The following is a 27,604-nucleotide window of genomic DNA, read 5'->3' as shown; positions in this document are numbered from 1 at the left end:
AAGATGTGGAATATCTCTCTGTTCCTTAAAACGTGCTGTTTTTTCCTTGAGAGTGAAACTGTGGCCAGACTTTTTGCCAGCCTTGATTAAAATTTGATGGTCTCAATAAAGTTGTATCAGGGCTGGACATGGTGCTGTCAGTACGTAAGCAGTTGATTAGTTTTATTTTTGCAGGTGGATGCACATCTGTGTTGCAAATGATAACCTGTTTGAAAACTGTTTAACTATCATGGCTTCTTCCCAAAGAATCCAGATAACTGTAGTTTTTTTAATTAGCCTACTTTCCAGTAGGTGTGTAAGATTACCTGGCATTCCTTGTGTGTGTATCCATCCATGTGTGTGTGTCCCCCACATCAACCTTGCAATGCCTGGACCAATATGAAACAAATCTGATGCAGTAGTAGGGACACATAGGGATGCCTCAGTGGCATAGTTTGTGATGATGTCATGCATCCCAATTCAAGATGGTGGACATGTGAATGTTTGAGGTGCAAGTGGGGACTGATTTCGATCAAATTTGGTACAATTGTAGGGGCACATTGGGACACCTCAAACACATCGTTTGTGATGATGTCATCCACCCCAATTCAAGATGGCGATCAAAAATAAAACAGATTAGCATGAGCCTGATTGCTAGGTAATAGACAATGTTATATTTTTATCAAAGTAAAACGATAGCTTATAAGCATATCACTTGCAAATTAGCAGTGGCTAATGACAACTTTCTATGTTTCATTCTGAAAGAAGTGACAAAGTACCTAACTACATGTGTTGGTGACATAGCCCACATCTCAGAATGTGGTTCATGCCACTCAGCTATAAAGTAGGAGATTGGGGGCAAATGAAAGTAGAGGTGCTTACAGTGCAATCCAATGCTGCTTACTCAGAAACAAGTCTCACTACATTTGGTTGGACTGGGACTTTTCTTCTAGTAAGTGGATATTGAATTCCAGCCCACCCCAGTTGAAGATGAAGACTAAAGGGTTAAGCCAAAAACTTACCAAAAAAAGTGCGCTTTGTGGAAGGATTTGAAAGAGATGGATATGTGTCTTTGTCACATATTGCTGCCGCTGCTACTGCTCTGTTTGTCTTTATTGAGCTTGCCCTTATAGCAACCTGGAGCTTTCTTAGACAGAAGGGTTTACCTTGGGTTTTCTGCACAGCTTTACTGCGAGTTTGAAGTTGCCCCAAAAAACCGATGCAAAAAGTGCATTTTAAAAACCCCGAATATAAATTGGGCTACATAAATCGGGCTATATAAACCCGAATGGTGTGTGAAATGTTCCCTGATAACTCGCTTGGACTTTGGGGTAAATTTGGCCTTTATGTGAATGCAGACCTCAATTCCAGAGGAGATGCAAATTAAAAGGTGTGAAAAACTTCCTGGTTAAGCTTATCACTATTGTGTTTATTCGTTTCAGAGGGGGAAATAAGACTGAAAGATGGTGATTTTTCCAAGTTCATATAGTGGGTCTGTGGGAGAGGTGGGATTTTGGACATCCAAACCCAAGGGCAAAAATCACACGTGCATTTTAAAGTTCTTGGGAATCTTCCTCCACTTTGTCTAATCAGCATTCACATTGTGTGTGTGTGTGTGTGTGTGTGTGTGTGTGTGTGTGTGTGTATGTGAAATGTTGCCACAAACCCTTGTTTGTGCAGAAAAAGGCACTCCTCCACTTTCATATTACATCTTCTAGCCCATAATGTCCTGCCATTAGACTTGGACACAGTCCTATGCTATGGTATGAAACCTCATTTTCCCTCTTCACCTGACCCTAGCAGCCCCAAACAGTTGTCCTGTGTACAAGGCAAGTTACCATGCTTTGAAGATAGTTTAAAATAATGATGATGATGATAAATTGACACTATATGCTGTATCACTGGTGCATAAGTGCAGCCTTTAAAAACAACAACTCAAAAGAGCCTCAGGTCAGAGATCTGAAGAGAGGCAAGAGGGAGTAGGACATAGACCCTGGTGGTGCAGTGGTAAAACTGCTGCCCTATAACCAGAAGGTTACAAGTTCGATCCTGACCGGGGGCTCAAGGTTGACTCATCCTTCCGAGGTCGGTAAAATGAGTACCCAGAATGTTGGGGGCAATATGCTAAAATCATTGTAAACCGCTTAGAGAGCTCCGGCTATAGAGCGGTATATAAATGTAAGTGCTATTGCTATTGCTATAGACAACTTAGGAGGAGTTTCCTACCCATTTGCTCATGGGCATGGAAGAAAAGAAGGTGCCCATTTGTATAGAATGTGCATAGTTATTTCCTTTAGAGCTCTTCAGGAGGGCAAAGCCAGCAACCAGGGAGCAGGGCAGCAGCTGCTACCGCCACTGTGATTCCCTTTTTCTTTGCTGACTTTGCAGTGGTTCTCTTCCTCCCCACCCCCTGCCCCTTACTTTCCCTTCCTCAAGAGCTCTGCAGACCAGCCTAATTGAAGTGGAATCTATTGCCACAGTTTCCTAACTTGCAAAACATGGCACCTGTTAATAGTAACCAGAGAAGTGCTTCCATACCCAGAGAAGACATTAACAAGTTTAAACAAAAACAAAAGCACTGTTCTCAAACGTGTACAACACTGTTGGGTGGGGGGAATAGTGCAGGGTTTCTTAACCTTGGGCCCCAGATGTTGTTGGACTACAACTCCCATCATCCCCAGACATGGCCTGTGTGGCTGAGGATGATGGGACTTGTAGTCAAACAACATCTGGGGACTCAAGGTAAAGAAACCCTGAAATAGTGGGTGTGAAACCTCAAATGTGCTTCTGATCAAGGCTGGCGTCGTGGGTGGGCCAGGGCTCATGCCCACCCACCCACCCAGCAGCAGCAGCAGCAGTGGCTCCTCCCCCTGTGATCCTCTTGGGGTGGGTAGGAAGAAGGCTCATTGCCAAAGGACTCAGCAGTGGCGGCGGCAGCAGCTCTTCCCCATCCCAGCCTGGGGGAGGGAGGGAGGGAGGGATGGGAGGAGCTGCCATCACCGGCCACCTGGGGCCCCAGTGTGCAGTAAGGAGGCTTGGGGCCCAGTTCAGAGCCTTGCCTCAGGGGGCCCAGCGGCCTACTGCAGCCTGGCATCACCCTTCTGTTCTCAGGCGACACTTCTATTGCAGGAAGACTGGAACGTGATTTGTCAATCCACCTTTTTGCACGGCCATCAATCCATTTAAAGAGCTGAGACAAGCACATTTAAAACTGCATTTTGCACCTGCACACCAGCAGCAGGAGAGAGCCTCCAAAGTGCTTCAAGGGGCATGTGTGAAATTGGCTTCTGCTTCTTCTTCTTTGTTTAAGTTCATAGGTATTAGTCGTTAGCAAGATTGGGGCGGGTGTTGGAGTTGGGCTGCAACTTCATACTCAGACTGTCCTTAAACTGCTGATAGTCAGAAGATACGACTGCGTGATGGGACTGAAAGGGTTATTTTGTAATGGACCTGAGGTTTCCATTTTCCTTTCTTTGGAAGCATCCAGCCCTGGGCCCTGTAAGTAAGAGGAGACTGGGTTGGACTATTTGTCTAATCCGGTCTGGCAGTATTTTCCCCGCACAAAAGTAAAAATAACCCTGCAAGGTCAGAAAGTCCTACTAAGGAAAGACCTCTGCCCAAGACCTTGGAGAGATGCTGCCAGATAGGGAAGACAATACTGGGCTAAAAAGACCAAGGGTCTGAGTCAGTACGAGTTCATTTGCAGCATATTCCCAGTGTGCTGCTGACATAGGCACAGAGTAGCTATATTGTGAGTTTTTCCTTTGTGGGGCCATGGATTCGACTGATCGTGGGTGAACCTCAAACTTCTCAAAGGCTTATCCAGAAAGTCACGCCATAGAGAGAAAGTAATTGGGTTGAAACTTCTAAACATATACATGAAAAAGACACACAAGAGGTAGTAATTCTGGCATTTCAGTGCTACTGCCTTTGTGCTAAATCGCCTACACCCTATATTTATGTACTGGGTCATGCACTAAACCTGCCGTTCTGGTGTCACACTAACTACACAGAGCAGCGTGAGGAGGGGCCACAATGTAAGTGCAGAGTTTTTTTTCTTTGCATATATCAGTATGTGTGTGCATATATAAAATCCTTTGTATATCAGTCTCTATATATGATCTTTCGTACATCCAATTAAGGATGCAGATAAGCATGTGCACAAAACCGGTTTGCCCAGTTTGGTTCGAATCTGAAGCGGATTCGAACTGGACCAGGCATGTTCAGTTTTGCCTCCCTCAAATGGGAGGCCTGGCTTGGCTGGCGAGAGTTAAAAATAGGCTAAAATAAAGATTGACTTACCACTGCCAGGGACTGCAGCAGTGGCCTTGGGGAGTGCTGTGGTGACTCTCTGGCGGCTCCCCTCCGCTGACCACTCCTGGGGCCGGTTTGGCCCGTTTGGGGGACTTCAGCCCTGTGTGTGCACAGTGGCCAAAAAAAAAAGTCCACTGCACATGCACAGAGGGCCGAATTGGCCCCGGGAGACTCGGGGGGAGGGAGAGCTGCTGGAGACACACACCCCTGTGGTTGCCGCCACAGCTGCCAGCAGCAGTAAGCCATAATTTATTTGAGACTATTTTTATGCCTCCCTGCCACCCTCAAACTGATCCGAGAGGTTCAGTTTTACCTCGGACCAAACTGGGTGTGGTCCGGTTCGAGCATCCAAACCAGCCCAGTTCAAGTGCGGACTTGTTTGATATCAAACCAGTTTTCACATCCCTAGATGCACATTGAGGCAAATGTTTAGATTGTGTTAATATCAGCTGGACGCTAATGTGTTCACCTGTGTGAGCTGTACTGCAGAGGTTTTGGGTTTTTTACACTTCTATCCCACTCTTCCACCGAGGAGCTCAGAGCAGTGTACATGGTTATTTTTATCTATGGTGTGCATCAGTGTACAACTGCCTATTATTTGTGTAGGCTCTGGAACAATACCAGCTCTGGGTTGCGTTGTGCCCTATCATTCCCAGTTTTAGATATATAATATGCCCCAGGACCAGGCTTGCCATGTTGTCATAGGACAACATATAGTGAAAACACAGACTAAGAGGTTTTAGTGTATAAGACTGGGAACATCTTCTGTCCCAAATCCTGGATTGTCTTTGAGACTTGCTGCCAGTAAGGATTGATAGTGTGGGTTGAGTGCAGTGTTGATCAGGCTCCGCATAAGACAGCTCCTTATATCTTTTCTGTATATTCCAACAAACCTCTTCCTGGCTAAATGCACCCTTCTAATGGAGTTTCTTCTTCACTGTTCATTCTTAGCATTTTGCAAGTGTTTATAATCATAGAAATGGTTGTGACATTTGGCAGTCTTGCAGAATCTTGCCATTTCAGCAGAAGATGCCTACACCGGCTACACATTACACACATCAGAAGCCCACAGCTGCTATCAGCTGGTGAAAGATAATAACAACACCACTGTCATTAGGCAGACATTAGGACCCAGTGGCTTCCTCCAGCTCAAGCCTCGAGAGGTTCAGGCAGTCTTTGTGGCTGAGAACTAGGCTGAAAGCAGCAACAGCAGCTTGTGAATCACTTCCTCCTCCTCCTGCCAACGCCTCCCCGCCGCAGGGTCTGCCCCCTTTTTACCTCCAGTGCCTCTTAAAGTCCCAGCATGTTTCCCTACGCTTCCCATCCTCCTCCTCCTCCTGCTCTCACTAAGCGCTGCCAAAGAATCCCAAATTACACTAAATAATCAAACCTCAGCAGTCAGAAATATGTGAATTGAGCAAATTTGTATGCACGTCTCAGGGCCTTTCCAGACTATCTATCTATCTATCTATCTATCTATCTATCTATCTATCTAAAAAACAATGAGCCCACAGTAAATACTCCGGCATTGCAGAGAATCCAGGCAACTCTTCTTGAGGAAATGTTTCTGGTGGGGTGGAGGTGGGTGGGAAACATTTGCATCCAAGTTCTGTATCTTGCTCAGACTTCGGTATTTTGTTCCTGGGACACTGGCACCCCTTCCCTCCCAACTTCCATTGTGCTAGGGCAAGTGAATACTTTATTCCAGCCTTTCAGTATAACAGTACAAAAAACCCAAACTTTCAATAAAAGTTTGACAGTGGCAGACTACAATGAAACTGCATTGCCAGCAGAATGTGCAGTATGACTTTCTGGAAAGTTCTTCTGGTACTTTGCTTCTCCAGCTGTAAAAAGCGAGTGAGGGTAGGAAACTTGTCACCCTCAGCAGGGAACAGCTCTTCTGTGTAACTGCCTAGAACTGAATTGCTGCACGAACCAGGCCCAAGAACTCTTTAAGTGTGCAAGAATGTGTGGGGTTGTGTGGAATGTCTTAAGGGCACCTATTGGATGGTTCCTAATTCCTCACAGGTGATGAGTGACATTTTTTCCTTGCCTCCCCACAATATCTGTGACATGTGAATTTTTTTCAGTGACACTGAAGTGTGGGCCTGCTCACCTAGCCACTCAAAGAGTTCAAAACCCCAGTGCGGCTATCGTTTCCTCCCTCTACCCAGCAGTGCGAGAAATCCTGGTTTCTCTTCAGATCGTATAAATCTTTTGAAATCCTTCCCCCACCCACTTGTCTCTGCAAGTTGTTCATTCCCCTTTTCCAGCACTGAAGCGCCAATCTACAGAATTGTATTTTGTGCACAGCACATTGCTTCTCCCTCTGCCCCCCCCCCCCCGCCCCAAATGGTGTTTTCACACATGATGGATAAACTTAACCCACCCTGGCCCAGTGCACGATATGTCTGTGCCTGCTGCAGACATTGTAGGAGAGGAAGTCCCTTCATTTAAGCTTCTGGAGATCAAGATGGTGGATAGTGGATCATTCATACAATTTAGTAAGAGCTTCTCTATCCACAGGTGCATAAAGCAGCCTGCCTGGCTGATAATGCAACTGCTAATCCATTTTCAAACCATTGCAGCAGCAGCAGCCCAGGCCCTTAATTGTTATAAGCCACATTACAGCCATTTGCATGTGCATGCATGCATTGCAAGAGAGACCAAAAGGTGTTTTATTGAATTAAAGGTTTATGGGATTTGGGCACCTTAATTCCAAATATTAAAGAATGTCTTCAGAAGATAATAAGAATCTGCTCTTATGGCTAGATTAACAAATTAGTTATGAATCAAAGTGTGTGGGGGTGGGGAGACACAAAGATAGGACAAGTTTATTAATAATGTTTGCAAAAGTAATAAATTACTTCCAAATGTACAAGCATCTTTAATGATATTAATCATTGTTTGTTTAGGTTTTAGTGGATTTTAATTATTTTTCATCTCTGTACCATTTTGTATTTTTTCTTGAATAAGTAAAAAAAAAACCAACCCACAACATTATTTGAATAAAATAGAAACAATTAAAAATACAAATACAAATGTGTTTTGGCACATGGGAATTCTTGTGGGAATGGGCTAGCTCTAAATTTCATTAGTAAGGCAATTTCACCTTATGCCCATCTCCGAACGTACTCATTTATTAGACAGACTGTGCTGGTCAACGACGGTAATAAAGATTATTATTATTATTATTAGACAGACTGCTTATTTTCTTACTCTAGGCTCAATCAGCTTGGCACATCTAAATTTCCCCCTAGTTTAGAAAACGTATAGCAACCTCATTATTTGGAAATTTATTGATTGCAATCCTGCTGACTTCTCAGGATTCCTAGACAGGCCTAGGATCCAATAGGCAGGCCGAGCAAGAGGATCAAGCTGGGAACTTCAAAAGGCCTGGGACCTGGATATCTCAAGGACCTGCCTACTCCTGTATTAACCTGTCTGTGCTTTGATTAGACCTTTCTTGGTCCCCTGCCTGCCAAAGCCAGGCAGATTGTGATAGCGCAACAGGCCTGTTCTATGATAGCACCTGTCTGTGGAACATCCCCCCACCCCGTGAGGTCGTCTATGTGCCTGACGTTGATGTTTATGAACTTTTGGTGCCTGTTAAAATGCTTTTATTTACTCATTTATTTTAATTCACAAATTATTGTGTTTCTATCTCAGTTGCTTCTGAGCCTTTGGATTTTTTAAAATTAAATTTCAAATTCAAATTTGGAATGCTACACAGTTTGTTTCCTTTACCTGTTGCTATGCTGTTTTTAGTTCTGTTGTGTATTATTCATTTGTTGTGGGTTTTATTTTATTTGTTGTTCTGGGTTTACTTCATAAGCTGCTTCAAACAGTCTAGCGCTTAGCGGCAGGGTATACAGCTGATAAATGAATAGATAAAATAAAGGTGAGGTTGCCTCTCTGCAAGCTGGATATGCCAGGCACATACCTTTAAATATGCCAGATACAGTGAGAGTCAAGGCAGCTGTGGCCCCTCTTCAGGTCAGTCCTCCGTTCCCTGCGTCAGCTGCTGTGCAACATGCCTGAATTCCTGCTTCTTAGTGTGGGGCCTGTGGCAATGCGGAGGAGGGAATGGTGGGGAGGTACCACAGCTGTTTGTTGACTGAAATTATGCGTCCAGTTTCCGGGTTGCAAGATGGCAGCCCTACACAAAAACAATCGGGTAGCACATATTCATAAATCATGGTGATAGAAACTTCTGACAGTAGTAACTCTGCCTTCTGCTGCTGATACAGAACATGATTTCCCAGAACAGAACTGCCTATACTTGCATTAAACCAAAACCATAAATCCAGCATTAAGTATGTAGCTTCTTGGTCTTCCTACTCCAAGGGATTTTCCTGCCCTACCAGACTGCAGGGGAAAGTTTGCACATGTGACTTATTTATTTTTGGTAAATTTGTATTACGCCCCAAACTTCTCTGCTGGAATCTTAAGAGTTCAGAGAACAGATAGGAATGTTTAAGCCAATCGTGTGATTTGGGCAACCTGATTCCATGTCCAGCTTACCACTTCCATCTGTCACAAGTGAGGGCCAGTGATCCTGGCTGTCCGCCTTCTTGTGTTAAAAGTCAAATGACCTATTTCCCAGGAGCAGGAAGGTGCCACAGCCAGGATGGATGGCAGATGCTGCAAGCTGGCCAGTTGTAGGCATCAACTTTGAACTTTCTCTCTGCACTCCTCTTAAACACTAGATCGCGAAAGAGAAGGAGCTGCGTCTTGCTGGGTAGAAGGTGTGGAGTTGGACTGGTAGGGCCTTCATCTAGATCAGGCCTGTATAACTTGTGACCCATCAAGCCAAATGTGTTTGTTGTTTTTGTTATTACATTTCTATCCCGCTCTTCCTCCAAGGAGCCCAGAGCGGTGTACTGCATACTTGAGTTTCTCTTTCACAACAACCCTGTGAAGTAGGTTGGGCTGAGAGAGAAGTGACTGGCCCAGAGTCACCCAGCTGGTTTCATGGCTGAATAGGGATTTGAACTCGATTCTCCCCGGTCCTAGTCCAGCACTCTAACCACTACACCACACTGGCTCACCTAGAACACACACAGCGAAAGAATCTGTGTTTATGCTGTCTCACATTACTCTGTAATCGTATAGGAGACTGCTTTACATGTCCTCTGAATGAATTAAACCACTTGCTTCTGAAGAAGAGTCACAAGACTTTGAACTATGTTGCACCAAATAAATCATTTTCAAGTCTCCTCATTCTGTGCACTGATGCCCTCCCTTCTTTTCTTCCTTGGCCACCAAATTGGAACAGCCACCAGCCTGTGAAGCAACCCACTGGGGCTTGATAAACATTTCATCTGTGCTATCTGCCTGGAACTACAAAGATGGGGTGGGGGTATTGGGTTGTCCACCATCAGGCAGGACCCAATTTCTGACTGCTGGGCTGCATTTGGCTTGAAGGATCACAAGTTTACATAGTTTGGCCTGGTACAGATTGTGAGGGCAGGTTTGCTTCTGTTTGGCCATTTTTGCCAACAGGCTGATGTTAGAATTTGTTGTCAAAGGACTGAAGAAGGTTCCTGATGTACCAACGGAGAGCATTAATTCCTTGACTTCCTCACCTTGATGCTTAGGCCAGCTGTCGGGTTGAGTGATGTAGAGTTTCACATTAGCAATGTATTTCACTCCGCCATGAGTGGACTTGTGAGACTGAATTTTAGATCAGCTGTTTTCAGGTAGCCTGGCCCTTGGGGAGCTCGACAAGTGGTGCTTAGTACTGAACCTAGCAAAACTATGCTGCTCAAGCATGCTAGTAATTGACAAGATAAAATGATGCTACACAGGCTTGCCATTTTCCAGATTTCAAGAGAGGTAAGTTAAAGGACCTCCTTGCCCTCAAGACCCCTCTACAATGTTCATCAATTAAAGTGCAACTCAAAACTAGGTCAGGTGTTTTGTGCATTTATTTAAATCACATTCCTAATTGTATGCTAAAAGCAGATGTATTGGCTGCTATTCATTCTCCTATTGTTATGGGTTCAACGTGTGTAGTGTTACTCTTTTAGCCAGCAAATTTGTTTAGAAAGGGAAATTTGCTTAGAATCACAACCCTGCTAACTGGGCGCTTTCCAGACTAGCTGCTAAACAGCAGCAAAATGCCTCCGTTCAGGCAAGTTGCATTTGAAATGTAAACAGCAAGGGGAGCAGTCTCGCGGAAACTAACAACCTGAAAAAACAGCAACTTCTTTACGCCGGATATACAACATCCTAGCTCTATATCACAGCGATTAAATTTGAAACAAGGCATTGGAATTGTGAACAGCACCCTGCTGTCTGCGTAGGGACTGTGGTGTCACAACGCAGGAAGTGTGGAAGCACACTTCCAAGATACGGCGTGACCCCATTGCAGGGTCTAATCTGGAAAGCACTCTCCATAGCGGTATGTTCTAAACCAGGGCTTTTAGTGCTGTTGGACTACAGCAGGCATCCCCAAACTGCGGCCCTCCAGATGTTGCTGAACTACAACTTCCAGCATACCCAGCCACAAAAAAATGTGTCTAGCTGTATTTTCCTATTGTAGGAGGGTTGTGCAAGCTTTTTGATCCTTTTGAAAAGGGTCATTTTCAAAAGGATCCTGCCAAGCCGAAGCATTTTACTGCTGAACAGTGTGTCATCTGGAAAGTGCCCTAGAGGGCTAATGTTGTGCAGCCCTCCAGACTTTAAGTGTGGTGGTTCTCTTATAGTTAGCTGGGGAATTGCTTTCATAGCATCTTTTTCCAGTGGCTGTTTGCTGGTGACTCCCTTGTGTCTTCTCATTTTATTGGTTACTAGTATTTTTCAGCCCGTTGAAATAACGGGCGCTAGTTGCCTTCTCTGCCCTCCCCCGCCGCCTCCTCCCGGCCGGACCTTCCGCCTTCCATGGTGGTTTTTTTGGGGGGGGGCCTCCGCGGTGGTGCTGCCCGCCACCGCCGCCTTTGGCCTTCTGGGCGGGCGGTGAGTTCCGCTGCTCCCGCCGCCAAACGTGCCGCCCGCTGGACCCGCAACCGCCGCCTCTGTCCTTTTCGGCGGGCGGGCCAGACCCGCCGCCGCCTCTCCTCTCCCCACGGCTGGGCTGGACCCGCCTCTGCCCTCCCCGTGGCCGCCTCTGCCCTCCCCGTGGCCGCCTCCAGCCTCCCCTCGGCCGGGGCGACCAACCGGCCAACATGGCCACCTGGTGCCTGCGGCCGTTTCTCCCTCGTCCGTTCTGGGCATGTGCGGAGCGCATGCCCAGAATGGCCGAGGGAGACACAGGCGCAGACACCGGAGGACACGGGCACACACCCAGGCACTTTATTATAGAGGATTGTGAGCCCCTTTGAGGCAGGGAACCATCTTTTCATTTCATTTGTTATGTAAACAGTCTGCTTTGAGAACATTTTTGTGAGAAAGCAGCATATAAATATTCTAATATTTAATAATAATAAAATGACCAGAGGGCCACAAGGCACACTTGCAAAAGGGCAATAAAGTTGTAAAAGTTGTGCCATCAAATCAGTGTTGACTCCTGGCGAACATAGAGCCCTGTGGTTTTTCTTTGGTAGGAGGGGGTTGAGCATTGCCATCTCCCACACAGCCTTTCAGCATCTTCCTATACCGCTGCTGCCTGATATAGGTGTTTCTCTTAGCCTGGGAAACATACCAGCAGGGATTTGAACCAACCACCTCTTGCACCATAGGCAGTTACTTCCCCGCTGCACCATTAGGTGGCTCACACAAGGGCAGTAACAAGCCTCAAAAGTAGCAATGAGCAGTTCTAATGCCTGCTCTCTGTGGTTCAGGTAGGTAGTGTTGGCAAGCCTGTTGAGTAATATCTCTGTTACCTGGCTTGCTTAGACATGTTGGGAGATGTAGCAACTTTCCCCCACCATTCCTAACTAGCCATGCCCACTTGAGTAAGAATTAGATCTTGTAGGATTCTAAGAAAATCCTAAAAGAATAAACAGATGGCTCTTGGAGTTCAGAGTTCAGCATGCCTTGTAAGGAGACAGATTCCAGCACAAGTGATGGTGGGACAAAGATCAGGGCAGATTGTAGTGAATTCTTTTGGAATCTAGCTAAAGCTATGGCTTAAACTGTAGAATCTGAATTATTATTATTATTTATTTATTTCATTTTATTATTTTATTTAATATAATATTTGAATTCTGTAGCATATTTCAAGAGCAGAAAGTAAAATTCTGCTAACAGGTCATATTTTACTTCTAAGGGAGAAAAAATCCGGAGCTGTTTGTTTCAGGGGTTTTTGAACTCTTGTCTAGTGAACAGTTAGTCCCAAGAGAGAAGATAGGAAGTGGTAGCAGGCTCCCTTCTGGAAAGATGAAGATCTCCGTGGTTCTGTGGGCTTGAAGGCCTGGAACCAGGCAGGCAGGGACATTAAAGGAGTTTTAGCAAGTCTTTATAACACAAAGGGTGAAGACACATACAAAGAGGCTTCCAGCAGTTTCCTCCCAGCTTTGCATTTGGATTATCTGACAGACGTGCTGACTAGCATATCCAGTGATGTCTCGGCTGTCAGTCTTCTCCCTCCTGCCTTGCATTAGGTGGGCTTCCCATCGTAGACTCTCCTCCTTGTCTGCTACCACTGCTCTTACAGTCTCTTCTTTGCCTGAGAAGGGTCGGGTTGAACCCTTTGTAGGCCCGGGCAAAGTAAAAGGATGGCCTGATTCACTCCCCTTGTAACATGTAGCAAACTAGAGGCACAGAGTATATGGTGAGCCTGGTCCTCTTCATTCTGCACAAGGAAAGAGGTTTGTTCATGCAGGGTGGTTTTGTTGAGTTTCCTTGGCTGAAGGAAGCCCCAGTAGGTGGGCCAGTCTGGGACGAGCAGCCTGCCTAAAGCATGGGGAGAGGTGCAAGGTCTATTATTGAACCAGTGTTTGATTCATTAGTATACACATCTCTCAGTTTAGTTGTACAGCTGGGAGGAAGCTATGCTTGCAATGTGGTTAGGGAGCTGCCGTGGGTCCTCTTTTAGATTGGGGTCCTGCCGTGGGTCCTCTCACAATCTGTCGATCGTAGTTATGTGGCTGAATGTCAAGCAGTAGAGGGCGGAGGAGATGTGCATGCTCCCAATACCAGGAAGTGATGGCATGCAGGGCCTCTGCCATGGTTGATTGGCATGGCAACCGACATCAGCCACCCTACTTCAAATCTAAGATCGCTGGTGTTGGTTGCCTGTGCCAAGCAACCATGACTGAACCTTCGCACACGCTCATTTTCTTGGCCGATTTCACCACACAGATCACGGAACCATACTGCCCAACTCCTTCCTCTGCTGCCCGGTATTTGGCAGCATTATGACAATCACCAGATAGTGAGAACTGGCCCATAGTATCTGCACTATTAAAGAAAAGTGGCCTGGCAGGATTTCCTAGGAGAAGATAATTCCATAGTGAGGTGCCATCACTGAGAATGTCCTGCTCCTTGTTGACCCCTTTCTGACCTCTGGTGGGAATAGAGTTGGGACATGATCTTCATTTGTGTACCAGACCAAATGAAGAGGTTCCTACGGGAGCTGCATTGCTCTGTGGTGCCTCTCAGTGTTTGGGGTTTTTACTCAGCCGCAAGTACAATTATACACTTTAGATTCAAACAGATGTAGGTTTAAATTTTTGAAATGAAGATTTGGTCTAAATAATCAGGGTGAGGGAGTCACAATGCTGCAGTGGAACATATTCCCAAGAGAGAATATAGCAGGTATTCTCTGCCACTGTTGGCTTCTCTCTCTCTCTCTCTCTTTAAAAAACCTTATCTTTCTCCCAGAAAGCTTTTACCTGTTCTACGTTGATTACAAGTCCTTTAGGCCTATAGGCATTGCATGTAAAGATGCTGGTTATTACCATTATAACCCTAAATGGTCCTGGGATACTTAAAGGACCATCTCCTGCCACACTATCCTGCCCATCCATTAAAATCAGCTGGGGAAGCCCTGCTGCATGTCCCATCACCTTTTGAGGTACAATTGGCAAGAATATGCGAGGGTCCCTTCTCTGTTGGGCTGTGGAATTCCTTGCCCCCTGGATGATTTCCTCTTATGTCAGCTGAAGGCCATTTGATTCTGGCAGATCTTTGGTCTATCGAGTATCTGATTTTACTTCACCAGACCCCTGTTTTATCGACTTTTTATCTGTGCTTTCTGTCTGTGTTGTAACTCCCCCTGCCCGCTTTTTAAATTTGGATTGTTTTATAAATTTGGATTGTTTTTTTAAAAAGTGTTTAAAGCTAGCCACTTTCAGCATTTCTAACTCAAAAGAGAAAATAATCTTACATGAATCTTACAATAAATAGCTTTTACAAATCTTATAATAAATAATACAAATCTTACAAATAAATTGGTTTTAGCCACCCTGAAGCTTGAAAATGGGGCAGGCCATACATCTAAAGAAATAATATGAGTAGGTATAAGGGGCTGCCCAAGGAATATTGGTACCCTACATGGACCTGAGGTCAAGGGCTCCCTCTTGGCCCCTCCAGATCTGCATGGTTAAGAAGTATATAATGCAGTCTCCTAGGAATCATTTGATCTTCTATCCAGAAAAATAGCTGACTGGATTAGTCTAGGAGGTTGAAGCTGAAGTATGGTGATGAGTTTGTCCAGGCTGTGCAGGACCATATCCCATTCATACAACAAAGACATTTGCAAATATACAGTATTTCAGATGAATTAGACAAGAGATTTATAACTGGTTGCTGCTGTGCCAAATCTGGCCATCTGAGGGATACTATCTGATGCCCAAATTGCTAATCCAAAAATAAGAGAGGTGTATGGGGTGGGGGTGGGGTTGATTGTGCCCATGGAACGTGCTGGTAGCTCACTTTGAGGAGTAGTGGTAAGGGCCAGGCTCTTCACTCATACCTCAGAAATGGCCCTTCAGTAAAACTGGTTTCTGACTAGGGGGCTAGCTTTAGTGTGCTGTGGATGATGTCTGTGCTTTATGGCTCTAGAGCATCTTCACTCTTGTAATCTGATGGATTTTGATTTGCATCAGTGTATCTTCACGGTTGTGGTTCCAGATGCGTCTTGGGTATGAGGCATTAATGTGAACTGGCATAGGCTGTACTATGTCAAAAAATGTGAGGGAAGACACATAAGACATACAGGAAACGGTGGTTGAGAGTTGTACTTGACAGTGGCTAGGCGTCAACTGCTTTTTGGCTTCGGAATAGGTCCCATATCATCAAGCCACAGAGCTGTCCAGAAACAAAGAAGTCTCTTTTAATTCATTAACCTGGAAGGAAATAATAATAAAATGGCATTTGAGCAGCGGATGGCAGTAGAATAGTATTTGCCAAATTACTGTTAGCTGAGGCATATCTTTTTCTGAAATTAAAACTGGACACACACTTTGCTCTTCCACTTGAAAATGTTTCTTTTTAAAGTGGGAAAGATAAGTATGACCCTCTCCCGCTCAGGGGAGCCTGCCTACTGTGTTTCTGTGTGAGTGATTGTTCTGGGTATACCTGCTGATTGAGAGGAGGCAAGCCCACAGCAGTAATTCATGCACAGGCAGCCTCCTCTGTGGATGGATAATTTTGCTGAGTCTCAGCACTGGAAGTGATTGAATGTTTCTGCAGAGATGGAGCAGAATCACCCAGCCCCAATGGAAGCTGATGGCAGTAGTCAACGTCAGAGCAGTAAAATCATGCAGAGATGCATCAGGCAGACTCCTCTGTGAATGGGTGCACACGGTATACACAGGAACCTTTCATTATTTATATTTTGGGACCCACCAGAGTGCCTAGCGCTCAATTTGGGAGTTACTGGAGTAGGCAGCCCACATCTGCATGCCATCTGAGTGGCATCTTTGGGTATGCTTGCCAAATGGATTCTGAGTATACATGGTATGAAAATGGCCCTGTGTTGTAACGACCGCTTGTTGATGGAAACTGGCATGTTCAGTATCAAGAAAGTTGAAGGAATCATGACTGTGACCACAGATTTTGATTTGCAGAGCTGTATAGCCCATAAACACAGGCCCTGCAAGAGGCAACAGCTGTTTCGTGCTCTTTGGTTGGTGCCTCTCTGGCCTAGTTAGGCTGTTTTGCCAAGCCTAGGAGAAAGGTGCCAAGCCAAAGATGTTGCAGTTGTCTGCACTGTAGCAGCAAAACTGGGGGTGGAGGGAATGGTTGGAGAGCCAGAGGTGTTAGGTCTCCAAACACCACAGCAGGGACAATATCCAGAATGCTCTGAAGGCATGGAGGGGTTGCTGGTTTTTGAAACCCAAAGTCCTTGTAGCTAGGCAGTGTCATTGGAATCAGGAAGCAGAGACAAGCTGTTTGGGTGGGGTGGGGCAGAACTCTAACCACTGTGGTGTAGTGGTTAGTGCGTAGGACTAGGACTGGGGAGGCCCAAGTTCAAATTCCTGTCCAGCCATGAAAACTCGCTAGATGACTCTGGACCATTCACTTGTTTCTTGGCCCACACTACCTCACAGAGTTGTTGTGAGGATAAACAGAACCATTTGCTCTGGGCTCCTCAAAGGAAGTGTGGAATATAAATGTAAAAATAAATAAACAAACTTATCCAGTAATGGTGGGTTCAGAGGTGGAGCACAGAGCATAGAGGTGGAGCTCAGAGGTGGAACACAGAGCTAGCTGTCACCCAGCTGTTGGGTCCCCCTCCCTCAGGGGCCCAGGGACAGTCCCTCCCCCCGCCCATCATTCAACTGTAGCTATGCCCTGGTTATATGCTTGGCCCTGGTGGAATTGATTTTTATTGTCTAAATGGCTACTGCCAGGAGTGGATTTGGATCAAAACAGTGCTGTGCAGGGAGGAGGCCTTTAACCCTGTGATGGTCCCAACCCAGGTCAGGTCCCCACAATGGAAGGAAATAGCAGCTATGGGCGGGGCTGCCTTGAATCAGGGCTGTGGAGTTAAAGCAATGGGTGAAAGCCCTCTTCTCCCCATGCCATGATCCCAGTCCAGATTGGGCCCCTAGGCTTCTGCTTAGAGAATAACAATCGGGCAGATCAGGGCCCAGCATGTGACTCACAGAATGAGGCTGTGGACACGAGCAGCCCCACCCGAGTCAGAGAAGCCCTACCTGGGTAGGGATGCTTGTCTGCAGTGCCAAGATCAGGGCCAAGCCAGGCGCTGCCTCTCACATCAGCCCAAGTGTTGTACCTGGGCTTTTACCTGGGTTGAAGGGCACGAGTGCACCCTTTACCCCAGATATGGGGTCGTGTGTATGTTTAGGCTGCACGGAGCCCAACCATACACAGAATCAGGGGCCCACAATGCATCACGCTTGTCATGTGCCCGCACCCACCCACCCGCCCTCCCCATCCTGGTAATGGTCGTGAGTATAGCCTTCATATCTCGTTTAGCCCGGGGATTTTCCTACCCTGGGCCTTCAGATGAGTTGGAAGCAGTACATGGTTGAGATGGTAGAAGGAATATAGTGTCTGCTGCAGTTTTTACATGCCCAGGGCTCTGGCAACAAGGATGGGATTTATTTGCTGCGGAGACACCCTGACATTGTGAGAGCAACATTCTGAGAGCAGTCTTCATTCTGTTCATATGACTGCAATGGTTAAAATGGCTATATTGGGCTCTACTGAGGAATTTTATGGGAGTCAGCCAGCTTCTTGGTTATGCTGAAAAGCTACCTCATTACCTAGAAGCCAATAAACTGAAGGTGCAAAACAGAAGCGTGCCATCCTGCTGACTGTCTGTGGGGGAAAAGGCTTCACATCCCACTCCCTGCCCCCCAATACGCTGCCTACTTCAGCAAGTACTAAGACCAGTGCTGGACTGGTTGCTCTGCTGAAGGCACATTTCTGCCCAAGACCATCTGTTCCCCTATTGAGCTTTTATTTTTTTTAAAGTATCGTCAGCAAGCTAGTGAATGCATGGCTGACATCCTGACTAAATTTACTAGAATTCTCCTTGAAATTAAAAGGACAAGTTAGGCAAAAAAGGACAAGTTAGGCATGCCTAACTTTTAACATGTTCTTTTAATTTCAATGGGACTTCTTTAAGTAAATTTAGTCAGGATGTCAGTCAGTGTGGCAAAGCTCTATCACCTTGCTGAATGTTGTGAATTTGGTGAGCTTCTGGATAGCTTGCTCCATTATCACCTTCACTGTAGAGTTCAAGATGCTCCCTTCTCTCAGAACCAAATGTTTGCTACTGCATAGCAACAGGCTTTAGTAGCTGAAGCAGCCTCCCATAATGTAAAAGAAATTTGCCATTTCCTACCAATGACAATGAGCTCCAAGAAAACTAATAACTAATTAACTAATTTAGAGGTTCGTCAACAGGATCATGCAAGTCAATTAGTTAGCATACATGCTTAAGTTGTGGGAGGCAACATAAATAAAGTAAATGCGATTTTAGGAATGTTGAGTGCCATACCTGTAAGAAGAAGGGTCACAGTCAGTCAAGGGTTCACAAAATTGTTGGAAAGGTTTAATGTGGGTTACCAACATTAGCGTCTTTGCGTGAACTCACACCAAGGTGGTTTATGGCTTGAAACAAAACTGAGATTTCCACCTTGGTGTGAATTCACACAATCATGCTAATGTTGGTAACCCATATTAAATCTAGATTCGAACAATTGTGTAAACCAGGCCAAGGGCTAACTCCAGGAAACAAATAAACTAAGATACAATTACTCAGCCTTAACCCACCCAAAATTTAGAGACCTCTGCTGAGCAAGCAGTATGAACATTGTATTTTGTTTAAAATGTTGTTCTGTGAAGGGTCAAAGTTTGCAAATGATTATAGCCACAGAAAACCGTGATCAAAAGTGCAAGATGGAAGTTGATTCCCAGTTCGGAGTATCCATTGTACATAAAAACATAATGATCTAGCTTTTCAAGCATGGTCCTTGCAAGTTACTGAGACCAAAATGTTGCCGTCATGACTATGATGGACAGAATGTGCATACCATTGGGAACTGTGATGTAGATGTCTGCTACAGATCTGTCAGACGAAGCCTGCCCCTACATAAGAACTTAAGAACAGCCCTGCTGGATTAGACCTAAGGCCTTTCTAGTTTCCCACAGTGGCCCACCACCAGATGCCTTGAGAAGCCACAAAACCAGAAGATGAAGGCATGCTTTCTCTCCTGTCACTGCTCCCCTGCAAATGGTTTTCGGAGGCATCCTGCCTCTGAAGATGGAGGTATCCTATAGCCATCAGGATTAAGAGTGTCTGATAGACTTGTCCTCCATGAATTTGTCCTTTAAGCCCTACTTAAGGCCATCCAAGCTGGTGGCCACCACCACATCCTGTGGCAGATAATTCCATAGATTAATTATGCACTGTGTGGGAAAAGCACTCTCTTTTGTTGGTTCTAAATTTCCTGGCAATCAGTTTTATGGGATGACCCTTAGTTTTAATTCCCTCATTGTCACCAAAGGGGATTGTGAAAGTTCCTGGGAAGGAACTGGTCCACACCCTTGGGAACCAGTGTTCTCTGCATGGAAAGACTAGAAAAGCTAGCACATGATTTTCTGCATATATTGACCTAGTCATTAGGAGCTTTTAAGGGCAGACCCATGACCTTCCAAATGGATCTTGTTATGCCCATCTGCATCAAGGCCCAACATGTACCTTCACCCTGTGACCAAATATCTATGTGGAACTGTGTCAGTTGGGCTACACTGCTTGTTCCTTTCCTGAAACCTAATTGTGATGTTCACATCTATAGGGATCACAAATGCACTGCAAATAAGGCACTAAAGCAGCAAGATGGAGGTAACAAGCATGACTTGTCCCCTTAGCTAAGCAGGGTCCGCCCTGGTTGCATATGAAAGGAAGACTAGAAGTGTGAGCACTGAAAGATATTCCCCTCAGGGGATGGAGCCGCTCTGGGAAGATGATCCAGGTTCCAAGTTCCCTCCCTGGCAGCATCTCCAAGATAGGGCTGAGAGAGAATCCTGCTTGCAACTTTGGAGAAGCCGCTGCTAGTCTGTGTAGACAATACTGAGCTAGATGAACCAGTATACCAGAACCAGTCTGATTCAGTATATGATAGCAACTTCCTATGTCCCTATGACCCATACCCAGTGACGGCCGTTAATCAGTTACTGTTTGTTCCTGCAGTAGGGAAAGTTTTTGCCAAACGTGACCTCACTCAAGGCTATCAGCAACTGAAAGCAGATCACAATGCTTCTGATGCCCAAACTATTATCCCACATTGAGGAACCTTCTGTATGAAGTGCCTTCAGCTTAAATTTAACTAGCGCCAGGGATTTTCAAGTGCTTTACAGAAACACAGCTAGCAGGCGTTTTTGTGATGGCATCCTGTTTTGATGATGATTTAATCATGGCCCCACCTGACAAGCAACTGGTTGAGCGACTCTGAGAAGCTCTATAGAAATTTGATCGAACACGCACCGTAGTCAAGAAAAGGAAATGTCAGCTAGGGATTTCTACCTTCCGGGACACCATATTGATGCATCTGGCATCCATCTAACTGACACAGTAAGCAAGATACATGATGCCCCTAGACCAAAATGCAGGATTTTGGGGCAGTTCCTCAACTGCTAAATCTTCATAGCATCTTCTTTTAAAAAATAAAGCCACAGCAGCAAAAGCCCTTCACGGCTTGCTAGATAACAATGCTCAATGGTATTGGATTTGCTAGCATAAAGCATTTCACAGAATTAAGAAGCTGCTACTTTGGAGACTGTACTTGTTTACTATAATGACCTGAGCTGTCCATTACATATGACACCTTACTATTTGGGGTTGGTACTATCTGCAGTCACATATACAGGTGTACAAGGGGCACCTATAGCTTTAGAACAAGGGTGAGCAAAGTTGGCCCACTCGCTGTTGTTGCACTCTAACTCCCATCACTCCCAATAAATGGTGACTGGGAATGGTGGGAGCTGTAGTTAAACAACAGCTGGAGACCAGGTTTGCCCACTCCTGCCCTAGAACAATGATCTCAGCTGAAAGAAACCATGCCCAGATTTATAAAGAAGCCTTTGATTATTGCAGTAGTGAAGGAAATTTACAGCAATTTTGTGGTTGTGTCTTTGAAATCCAAACTGACCCAAAAGTTGGCTTATTAGAAGAAGTCCAGCATGTGCTGCTGCTTGCTGTTCTCACATATTCAATAATTAGATATTCTGACCAGCGAACAAGTAGCTTTTGAGCAATGGCCCAGGTTCAGATTTCAGCCTGTGCGCATATGTGAGGTAGAAAGATTCCGCCACTTGCTGTACAGAGCCCATTCGCATTAGTCCAGAAACGTGACTGCTCTAGTCTTGACACCTAGGCAGAGGCAATTTGAAATAGGATGTGCAGCAGGCGTGGGGCCGGGGGGCTGCCCCCTCTGTCTTACCTAAATGGCACCACTGTTTTGGATCCCGAAAAGAGCTTTTTGAATGCATGAATGCATAAAATCTCCATGGGCAAAGAAAACGAATGTGAAAACTGGAAGCACTGAGCTTCTAGCATCCCTGCCGGATAAGACCAAAGGTCTCTCTTATCCAACATCCTGTTTTCAACACTGGGCGGCTAGATGCTTCCTGGCAGCCCTCAAGCTGGACATGAGAGGGCCACAGGCCCTCCCTTACTGGTTGTCTGTAGCACCTGGTATTCAGCGTTCGCTCTCATGGCTGTTGATAGGCTCTCTCATCCTCCATGTATTTGTATAATCTCCATTCCAAGTCCTCTGTAGACCATTCGCAAAGGAAACTGAGGCTACTTTAGTTTTCTTCCCTAAACTGAGGATAACTTCATGCAATGAGTAGAAGAGAGAATTTCAGCAAAATGGTCCAAAAAAAGGGACTATGGAATGGATACTGCTGAGCCTTGGATCAAAGCAGAGAAAAGGAGCAATTTAACGCCACTAAAGCAAGATGGATACATTATTTTTTTAATTGAATTTCAAACATCTGAATCAGAGGGTTTTTAAAAAGTAAATCATATTTTAAAATGTTTTAGAATGGCAACCAAACCATGTCTCTTTTTGAAAATAATAACCTGGTTCAAAGCAAAGTCTGATTTTCATACAAACCAACGTGTTAAGTTTGCATGAGCATTTCAAAACTGAATCTGTTACCTTCTGTCAAAAACATGGAGTTTAAAAAAAAATCATGGGGAAAAGTCTCTGACTTTGAAGTCAAGCAGTATAAATGTGACACAATAGACTATATGTTATTGTGGAAAATTATGCACATTTATTGTTGTCAACCAAATGGCCTGCACACTTAGGACACACTCCAGCAAAGGGTGTAATCATATGAACTTTCTTGGAAGTAAGATGCATTGAAGCCAGTGAAACTAACTTCTGAGAGTAAACTGTACGCATAGGATTAAACTGTAAGTTAAGGAACGCTAAAATTTCATTGATTTAGGAAGAGATTTAGGCCTGTATTTCACTCTCGTATAGAAATCAGTGGGTGTTAAAAATGCTTAACTTTAGCTAGACCTTTATTTTTAATCTCCCAAACAAACACAGTTATGCCTGGCAAGTTCAAGTTCTGGAAAGTTCTGATCATTAAGTCATAGAGTAAGTGATCTGGTTTAGTTAGTGTCTTGTATGTAGAACAGAGAGAACCAAAGAAAAATCCATTAATGTTACAACTGTAACATACTGTAACCTAATGTTACAATTGTAACATTAATGTCTCTAAGCAGATAAAATCCTGGGGTGCAAAAAGCATGTATATCATATGTTCAGAGGTTTGGGATTATCCTCTCTAATAAAAGGCTTGGTGTCCGTCCGTGGACAACCAAGCGTGTGTCCGTGCCTCCCTCGGCCGTTCTGCGCATGCGCAAAGCGCATGCGCAGAACGGCCCAGTCAGAAACGAAAAAAGGGAGCAGGCAGCCATGTTGGGCAGCCAGAAGCGGCCGCCAAGCCAGCTAAGCCCGGCCAAGGTGGCGGCAGAGCCGCTGCCAAGGCCTGGCGGCGGCAACAAGGACAGGCAGCTGGGAGACCTTGGGGCCCTTGCCTGGCCCCAAAATTGCCTTTGCCCTTGGCCCAAATGTGTCCCGCCGACCGCTCTCCCGCCCACCCAGCTGCCCGAATACTCCTTCCCCGCACCCCCCCGGCAAATGAATAAGGGCCAAAATGGCCCATGAGAATGCCTCCGCGGCCGCCGCCGACCACCCTCCCGCCCTCCCAGCTGGCCGAGCCCTCTTTACCCGATCCAGCCCACGGCAGTCGGGCGAAGTAAAAGCATATCTTGCAAAAAAGAAGAGAGGAGCTCGCGAACAGAGCTCCTCTCTGTGCTAAGCCTCTTCCTGAACTGGTGCTTTGGGCGCAAAGGATGCCTGTTGCGTCCTTTGCATCCATAGCGGCAGTTTCGGCAGTGGCTTAGCACAGAGAGGAGCTCTGTTCGCGAGCTCCTCTCTTCTTTTTTGCAAGATATGCTTTTACTTCACCCGACTGCCGCGGGCTGGATCGGGTAAGAAGGGCTCGGCCAGCTGGGAGGGCGGGAGGGTGGTCGGCGGGAGAGAAAGCTAGCGCCCGTTATCATAACGGGCTTAAAAATACTAGTGCTCCTATAAAGGCTATATTTGGTTGTAAACAAATGTGTTTTAATTGTTCATAAAAACAACTAGTATGTGCCTTAGCAAATATATAGATTGTACAATTGGAAATTTGATTTCAATGAGTCAGTTCAGCCTACTTTTCTTATGAGATAACCTTACTGTCCATCAATCTGTGTGTGTGTGTGACCCTAACAACTTCACAATGCCTGGACTGATTTGGACCAAATTTGGTACAGCTTTAGTGCCACATAGGGACACCTCAACAGTGTATTTGGTGATGAAGTCATCCACCCCAGTTCAAAATGGCAGTGTACAAACTTTTGAAGTGGAAGTGGACTAACTTGTGAATTGCCTAACCGATTTGCACCAAACTTGGTATACATGTTAAGATTATAGAGGACATTAAATCTTGATAGTCCATAAATGAATTCCAGAACCCATTTCAAGAGAGTGGGTGTGTTCCGTACTAGCAACTTTGCAATGCCAGGACCAATTGGATCAAATTTTAGTACAGTTGTAGTTCCCCATAGTGACATTCCAGTGGTGTGATTTTAGCCTACTTTCCTCATGGATAGCAGCCTTATGAGATCGCCTTGCTGTCTGTGTGTCCATCCGTCTGTGTGTGTTCCCCACCTAACAACTTTGCAACGCCTGGACCAATTTGGACCAAATTTTGTACAGTTGTAGTTCCACAAAGGGACACTTCAATGGTTTATTTAATGATGACATCATTTACCCCAATTCAAGATGGCAGATTTGTGAACTTTTGAGGTGGAAATGGGCAAATGTTTGAACTGCCAAACCGCCAAACTTGGTATACACATTAAGAATGTAGGGGAAATGAAAATGCGATATTCCATAAATGAATTCTAGACCCTATTTCAAGATGACAGCTCTGTGTGTGTTTGCTCTTAACAACTTTGCAATGCTGGGACCAATGTGCATCAAATGTAGTACAGTTGTACAGAGGAACATTTCAGTGGCGGGTTCTATAATGATATCAGTATTTCATTGCCATCCTATGCATGGTGTACCCTGTTCTTAGGGATGAGGCTCTGATGACTACTGTTTTACTGTACCCTGCATATTGCATTTGGTAATTAACAACAAAAAAGTTCGTGAATTTGAAGATGGTAATAATTATCAATTAAAATTATAGTGAGAGGAAAGTAGGCGGATTAGTTCTTACCAGAACTTCTTGCTTTTCTGGTGATTTTAAATCATGATTTAAATCCGTCCACCCTGCACTGAAATGGCAGTGCAAACAGTACAGAGGTCGAGTACTTTACTGCTGAAATTACTTCTAGAGTAAATGACTGTTGCTTGAAAAGTTAGGTGGAAATGTACCTTAGTAATAAGAATGTCTGAAGTGATAAAAAGTGAATTTCTCCATGATTTAAATGGGTACTTCGGGGTGATATGGAAGTTCTGATCCATGTGAATGGATTTATAGCCACATTAGCAGGGTGTGGTAGTGATTACAGGAGAGCATATGGGTGTGATCCTTTGTTTATTAATATGGTGCTCATGCACAGAGTACAGGTCTGCTTCTGCTGCCCCTGCCTCTGGGTTTCCCTTCTGTTGTGCCTCTGCTGAAGTGCCTCTGTCTACCCTGGCTTTGAAGCCTCTTGTGAGCCTAGCCTTAGGCCTCTCTTGAGCTTTGAGCCTGGGCTGAATAGCACAGCCATTTGGCAAGTTGAATACCCCACCCAGCACTGTCCCAGTGGGCAGGGCCGGCTCCATGACTTCAGCAGCACTTTACAAAGGAATGATGGGACGGGAGCCTCTCAGCACTCTGCCAGCCAAACACATGTGCGTCCCACACATGCCCCGGAGCAGAGGAATAACTTTGAAATGCTCAACAATCCTGCCGTTTGAGTCTCCTTCCCCTCCCCCCTTTCTCTTGCAATCACAAGACCCTGGAAATCGCCTGAAGAATGGGGCAATGTTCTGGGATGCCACAAGAATTTTGGAGAGAGGGTTGAGGGAAACCGGCTGGGAGAGAGAAGAGCAATGCTGCTTGCTCATTCTCTGCTGCCTATGAAAAAAGCGAAAGGAAATGAGGAAGGTTGTGGATTGAAGGAGGAGGAATGGAGAAAGTTGCCAGTGTGTATACTCACCCCCTGCTCCTGGACCTTTCATGGCAGCTTCGGCTGCACACATTAAAAGGTGGTGACACTCATCTCCATGTTCTGAAAAGCATGGACTGCATATCGTGGTGTAGTGGTTAGAGTGCTGGACTAGGACCGGGGAGACCTGAGTTCAAATCCCCATTCAGCCATGAGACTAGCTGGGTAACTCTGGGCCAGTCACTTCTCTCTCAGCCTAACCTACTTCACAGGGTTGTTGTGAAAGAGAAACTCAAGTATGTAGTACACCGCTCTGGGCTCCTTGGAGGAAGAGCGGGATATAAAGGTAGTAGTAGTAGTAGTAGTAGTAGTAGTAGTAGTAATAATAATAATAAATAATTAATAATAATAATATAATATCATTGGAACATAGGAAGCTGAGCTGACCTATACCAAGTCAGACCATTGGTCCATCTAGCTCAGTTGTATCTACTCTAATTGGCAGCAGCTCCCCAAGGTCTCATCTAGGAGTCTTTCCCAACCCAACCTGGAGATGCTAGGGACTGAATGCTTAAACTGAGCCACAGCCCCACCTCCAGCTGGTTAAAACTGCGGTTTAAAGGCACAGTAGCAGACCAGACTGTTGTTTTCTGCCATTTGGCAACTCTAATATAGATATGGATTGTTTGTGTTTATCCTAGTCTTCAAGGGCCTTTTTTGTTTATCCCTCCTTAAATCGTCAAGGGCCTTTCCTGATTATTTGATTTTATGCTACTTTAACTTATAATCTTGGGAACTTTAGTTTGATGATGTGCTGAGAGTTATAGCCCTCTCTAACAGAACTGTTTTTGTTGTTGTTGTTGTTTTTTAAGGAACTTCAGAAAAAGTCCTCAAAATGACAGAGGCAAGGGGTAGCAGTTGTGTCACTTGGCATTGGTGCTGTTGTAGGCTCTATCCAACCTGAGCCTGTGCCATTCAGGCAACAGTTATTTTTCATGGTAATTACCAGAAGCAAAAGTCATGCTAGCTGAAGAAGAATTAAAATTTCTCAGCAACAAATACTGCTGTTTGGGTGCTGAGAAATGCATCTGGAAGAGAAGACAGGAACATAGGAAGCTGCCATATACTGAGTCAGACCATTGGTCTATCTAGCTCAGTATTGTCTTCACAGACTGGCAGCACAATATCTGAGCAACAATTGCATGTTTATTGCACAGAGGATCGTCTGGAAAATACCCTGAGATGAGAATGTTCTAACCAGATTTCCTTGTTGACCAGTGTGATTATGACATCAAAGGTGTCTCGACCAATGACAATGAGGCTGTTTTGCCTTCCTTTTGATGCTACCCTCCGCTGATGGTGGCAGTATTGTGGGGCTTTTGTTTCATTCAGGGCTTAAGATTGACCAGGAGGGTGGAACTTCTGACCATCCTGGATGAGGCAACCTCCTTACTTCTCCCCATCCGGGGGTTGAAGGCAATTGACCAGCGATCCTTTTGGGGCAGGAAGAGTGGTGCCTGCCGTGAGAGGGAGAAGGGGCTTGGAGGGAATGCCAGCTCTGAGAGGGACTTGAAGCATGAGGTGTGTTTTGGGTTTGTTTGTTTTTTTAAAGTTGTACTTCCACCAAGTACAGGTGGAAGAAGAGAGGAATCGGTGGATGACCTTGGCATCTTTGTCCCAAGAGCCTGCTTTTCTGATGCAGTCCAAAGGGAAGGGTGTGCATGTATTATTGAGAGGAGAGCTGGTCTTGTGGTAGCAAGCATGACTTGACCTCTT

The 27,604-nt window shown here is 45.3% G+C and overlaps 1 protein-coding gene across 13 annotated transcripts in view; it reads left to right on the top strand.

The window, feature by feature from the left end:
• The window catches only part of RBMS2 (RNA binding motif single stranded interacting protein 2), a 97,506-nt gene that overhangs the window by 38,127 nt on the left and 31,775 nt on the right, over positions 1 to 27,604 (top strand). For 2 of the 13 annotated variants that reach the window (XM_053301554.1, XM_053301552.1), the window contains exon 1: positions 27,155 to 27,409. The exons of 9 other annotated variants lie outside the window; for them this stretch is intronic. In XM_053301554.1, coding sequence (XP_053157529.1) covers positions 27,185 to 27,409 — 225 coding nt within the window. In that variant the 5' untranslated portion in view covers positions 27,155 to 27,184. Of the gene's footprint in view, positions 1 to 27,154; positions 27,410 to 27,604 lie in introns of those variants that run through there. 2 more of the 13 variants (XM_053301553.1, XM_053301551.1) reach the window with 1 other exon arrangement.

Source organism: Hemicordylus capensis, chromosome 2 (genome assembly GCF_027244095.1).
Source record: "Hemicordylus capensis ecotype Gifberg chromosome 2, rHemCap1.1.pri, whole genome shotgun sequence".
NCBI classification, from domain to species: Eukaryota; Metazoa; Chordata; class Lepidosauria; order Squamata; family Cordylidae; genus Hemicordylus; species Hemicordylus capensis.
This window is presented reverse-complemented; position numbering and strand designations above follow the sequence as displayed.